The 5,157-nt window shown below is 33.3% G+C and overlaps 1 protein-coding gene across 1 annotated transcript; it reads right to left on the minus strand.

Annotated features, from left to right (window-relative positions):
* Positions 1-649: 649 nt before the first annotated feature.
* On the minus strand, positions 650-2,259 carry LOC138894979 (uncharacterized). The gene is made up of 2 exons (XM_070179690.1): positions 1,125-2,259; positions 650-1,035 (listed from the first exon to the last, which is right to left on the minus strand). Exons 1-2 carry the CDS (start codon positions 1,572-1,574, stop codon positions 715-717), a joined length of 771 nt encoding a protein of 256 aa, XP_070035791.1. The 5' UTR covers positions 1,575-2,259; the 3' UTR covers positions 650-714.
* Positions 2,260-5,157: the final 2,898 nt, after the last annotated feature.

The following is a 5,157-nucleotide window of genomic DNA, read 5'->3' on the forward strand; positions in this document are numbered from 1 at the left end:
GATGAGAGAGGAGGCTTAATCTTTAAAGAATTAGGCTATTTTCTCTCTTCCTGTCCCTTTTATTTCAATCTCACGTGTTCGGCATCACGGTCTGCACCCAGCGCTACCCAAAACGCCCAAATAAAATTATTTTCTGGTTTTGGCGTTCTTATTGGCGCCTGGTGCAACCCTGGGCGCCCAAAAATGTGGCCTATTTTTCTGACATGATAGTATTCAGTAAAACGCCTATAACGTTTTATTGGAACATCAAAATGATGAACGGTTTAATGGGTTAGAAACTAGACTTCAAGGTCTTTCTTTTGATATATAGCTCAAATCTCAATTCAAAATATATTGATATATATGCTCATTGAAACTTAGGTCATGTACGGCTAAGGTCATGTTCACCCCTTAAACATCTCCAATGTGTTCCAATTTACGCCTCCTCTTATAACCATCCATTCAACCTTCTAAACAGAAGATTTATGTAGTTTGTACCTTAATAACTTTTCAAACATCTAGTGTCTAACTTAGAGCTTGATAAAAAATATAGTAATACTTAGCGAAAAATCTTCGGGGCTTTACCTAAATGTGCATCATTAGATCTGAAACTGAAAGTACGCGTTATAATTGGAAAACAAGCTCAAAAGTGAAATACCCACATTAAAAATTAAAAGATCCTTGCAATTTAATTTCATTAAATGATATTAGGCCTAATAATATTCTTGATTACATTCAAGCACTCTGTGGTGTTGTGTCTTGTTCACGAAGTAGAAGGGACCTCAAGATAGCTTCACCGATTGGACCAACATGCCACAACGCATGTCCACCATCACTAACTTCATGATAATGAATCCAAGGTAGCCTCTTGGAAACATATCTTTGTAAGCGACAAGGTACTATGTTGTCCTCATAACCTTGCCAAATATGAACTGAGCTTTCTTTTTCATCAGGAAATGGATTACCAAATTCTAGTGGATCAAAGTCCCACTTTCCATAAGCCAAGGTGAAGTCTTGGAGAAGAGACTCAAAATCACTTTGCTTCGGATAAAGTTTCTGCAAATTAATTAAGACAATTAATTTTCAAGATAATCATTTCGCGAAAACTCATGTTTGATTTGAGAGAGGTGGATGATGAGCTTTACCGGGTCAAAAACTTCCGATCTATTTGCATTCTTTGCAACTTCCCTGTCCTTTTTGCTTAACAATGCAGAATTGCCCGAGAAAACATTGTTCGATTTTTGTGTAAAAAATGAGTAGAGTAACCCAGGAGCATAGCGTGCGAGCCAAATTACTAATCGCCAAAGCTTGTTATTATGATCGTTCTTGATCAAATCATGAGGAAGGGAGTTCCATTTGTAGTTGATTATTGGAACAACAAAAGCCACGCCTGATAGCCTGTGTGGTATGCGTCTGAGGCAATTCCAGGCAGGATAGCTTCCAGCAGAAACTGAAATTAGATAGAATTTTGATCCTATTTGTAGTTGATCAGCTACTTCTTCTATATCACAAGCTTCACTTTCTAATGACCGTTTAGGATTTATATCACTTTCCCCATATCCAGCTCTATCAAACTGTAGCATATATATCCTCATCTTCTCTAGGATTTCCTAAAGAATATAGTTAGTAGATCAATCTAATGAAAACATTATTTAGGAGCTAAAAGCGGAGAGACAAATAAACTATTATTGGATGTCCCTCTCTGAGTGTGAAATATCAAAACAACCATGTTAACAATTAAAGAGAAAAAATGAGCATCAAACATACTTTTAATTCTTAGGAGACTAGGACGATAATGCTTCAAGATTAGGAAAGTAAAATGTTGTATTACTAGTAAAGTTGAAAAGGGTGTTAGCAAGAAAATCCTTATCTTTGGAGCTATTAATCCCATGGACTGTGAAGGGATTTGTGCATTGGTACTCCTCTTTCTCTGTATGCCAGCCATCTTCCATCCTTTAGTCTGATTCTTGGTGAAGAAACAACTCTCTGCATTTCCCTGCTATTCGATGGTGATCTTTGAGAATCAGAAAACCCCACGAAACTTAACACCGAAACTGCAATTTTCTTTAAAAGCATCTCCAGAAGGGAGATGAAAACTAATAGAAGCAAGCCAACAAGTTTCCTTAAATCCATTTCTTGGAAAGAAAAAGAAATGAAAGACAGAGGAAAACAATGGTGGGATTGATTTGGGCAGTCGTTTCTCGCTCTGAAAATAAGTTGCTATTTTATTAGTACTATCAGTGTTTCTGATACAAAATTGCGATATCTATATTTATCCAAGGGTGTGAGTGGGATGGTTGATATTCTTTCTCTCAAACTAGAGGTCTTGAGTTCGAGTCTAGCCATACGCTAGCTGTCATCCTCCTTTTTTTATTGCACTAAAATAATCTCCTACATTAGTGATCAGAAGGCAACTAAAATGTCATATAGGCATTTCCTGTTACATTTAGTCCCTTGCAGTCTTGTTCAAATACTTTGATTACAAACAGAAAGGGGACGCGGGAGTCATAATAAAGAAACATTTAATTCTACTCTTCCTACTTTCCTTTCTTCAATATCTGTTAATCATCCTACTCTTCTTTCTTTGATACCCACAAGTAGCAAGTCTCTATCTCTAGTACATATGTCCTGGTAATATTTAGATGACAAACACAAGTACTGGAATAATGCTAGTCGGCTGCTGGGAAACAAAGGAAGAAGAAGAGAGGTTGCATTTGGCTAGGGGTGTTATTGTTGTTTTGGTGAAAATGGGGGGGGGGGGGGGGGGGGGAAGACTTAACCCAACAAAAACGGGAGGAAGAAAATAGAAATAAAAAAGAAATGACAGGCGGCTTTTTTCTGAGAGCGTAATTTTTTTATTTTATCTTTTTTCCTATAAACGAAATAAGATCGTCGCAAAAGAGCTTTTTCTTGGCGACTTCTTATGGTTCGCCGATAAATGTTTACTTTCCAAGTCAAATATGAGAGTCGCCACTATCAATTTATGTGGCGACTAAATGTGTCCCAGAAAACCATATTTCTTGTATTGAATTCTTGTTTACATGAAACTTTTGAAAGAGCGAAGGCTTTACTGTGAAGCCTTGGTACAGCAACAGCAGTTATATGAGAGGAAAATCACCTCCGCTCTATTAAAGAAACTAGTTAAGTTACAAGCGCGGTCATACATGTATCATTATAAATTTAGTTGATATAGAAAATATAAAAGTTTATATAAAATTTTATGATTAAAATATAATATAAGACATATGCAAAATGTAAATTAAATGTACAAAAAAATATATATAAAAAAACAAAAAAGGAATAAAAGTGCCACATAGAGAAAAGTTAGCTTTCATTTTATAGAAAAAGAATATGTAACATAACTCTTCTAGCATGCCTTTGATTTATATTTGTCCACAAATAATTTTAATTATTGTAAACAATATCATTTGTTATTAATAAATGTATAACTTAGAGGTAACTATTATTCATAATAAGAGACATTTAGTCTAAAAAAAAGAGTAAATTTTATGGGTGGTCATCCAGCTTTGTATGCATTACACAAAAGTCGATATTCTTTCTTTTGTTATATAAAAATCATTTTCCTTTGCTCCACTTTTCACAAAAATAACTTTCGATATTTTTTGTTAAAACCCCACCTAAAATGTGAGAGAAAATAATAAAAATGATCCTTATATTTTCCGGTAATTTAATATGCGCCCATAAATATACTCCTTAGTTGTTTTGATTAATAAAGTAGTCAAAAGTGAGTACTTTTGGTTTTCTCGAGTATTTAACAAATTATAATTGTTATTTTATTGAAAAATGCGAAAAAAGAGATTACTATGGAATCACATTTAGAAGTGTATTTTTTACAATTTCGGCTATTTTTGACTTATTATAAGATTTTGTATAACTTTTTGAGGCGTAATATGCTATTTTAAAATTTATTTCTAGCATCTTATGCATTTTTTTGTTTTACTACTTCTAGATTTGACAAGTCCATCCCATCAAAGTATTTAGTGTTACTTGCAATTAGGTATAAAATAACTGAATTTTGTTGTTCCATAATTAATCATACGGTCTGAAGATATAAAATTCGTATATCATGAAAGGAATAACTCATTTTCAACGTGAATATAGGTTAGTTGCATTAAAGTCAATTGTGGCGATTGGTGAATTTGCGTTCATCCTTTGGTTCGACTTTTGGACAAATCATTAATTTTTTTTATTGATTAAATGATCAAATACTAACTATTATACAATAAGAAAAACATGAAAGTCCAGAAATTAATATAACAATAAAATAAAAATAACATTCGGACACATTATTAGTTTGCCTTTGTATTTTACTTCTATTATTATCTAGTAATTGGACTAATTTGAATTCTTGCCGCCAAGCCGTGTAAAGCTCTTTAAAGAAGAAAACGGGATCTACCAGACTGCCACATTCTCTAACTTTGCAAAATATAAAAGAAAAGATCAAGTACAAAACTTTCTAGTTTCTACATTCTCCAACAAAAGCTATGGACTCCACACCTTTTATAGTGTCAATTCCTGCCCATTGAAAGCATAAAATATTATACGGGAATCGCACCCACAAGGCTACAAGAAATATAATATGTCAATAATGAACTCAAGATACTTAAACAAAAGATATATCCATATATAATCCTTCGTTGAGTAAATCATCTGATATTTAACTTAGATATGTTTGAGCAAAAAATAAAAGAAGCGAAGAAACCCATGAAGTACTTAGTGTTGAGTACTCCATGAGCAAATAAAATAGTGGAACTCCATTTTTGGTTTAGTTTCTTGAGAATTCACATGAGAGCCAAAGTTATTTGCCTTTCGGTAGAAGCCGAAGCCTTCTTATAACGGTAAGCATTGGTAAGCACTTAAACCTTTTTGTAACGGTAAGCATTTATTCCATATAAATTAGCAAAAATATTACTAAGCATTTGTCTTAGAAACACATTTGTCTTATAAACCAAAGGAAAAAGTTGTATATGTTAGGAACACATCCATTAGAATTCAGAAGCGACAGTAAAATTTATTTTTCCTTATATCATGCAGCTACAATCAAGGGAAAAGACGCAAGTTTGTTAGTTTATTATTTTTTTTTTTTGTATTTTCTTTACGTAAGGTAAAGGCAAAAATTGCAAAACAATGGAGAAAAGAGACAATATAATTGATGGT

Source organism: Nicotiana tomentosiformis, chromosome 6, assembly GCF_000390325.3.
Source record: "Nicotiana tomentosiformis chromosome 6, ASM39032v3, whole genome shotgun sequence".
In the NCBI taxonomy this organism is placed as follows: domain Eukaryota; kingdom Viridiplantae; phylum Streptophyta; class Magnoliopsida; order Solanales; family Solanaceae; genus Nicotiana; species Nicotiana tomentosiformis.

Bases quoted from the DNA above. Each gene is read 5' to 3' on its own strand.
- LOC138894979 (XM_070179690.1), bottom strand. From the start codon at position 1,574: ATGAGGATATATATGCTACAGTTTGATAGAGCTGGATATGGGGAAAGT. The intron at 1,036-1,124 runs GTAAAGCTCATC...ATTAATTTGCAG, and splicing joins GATCGGAAGTTTTTGACCCG to AAACTTTATCCGAAGCAAAG.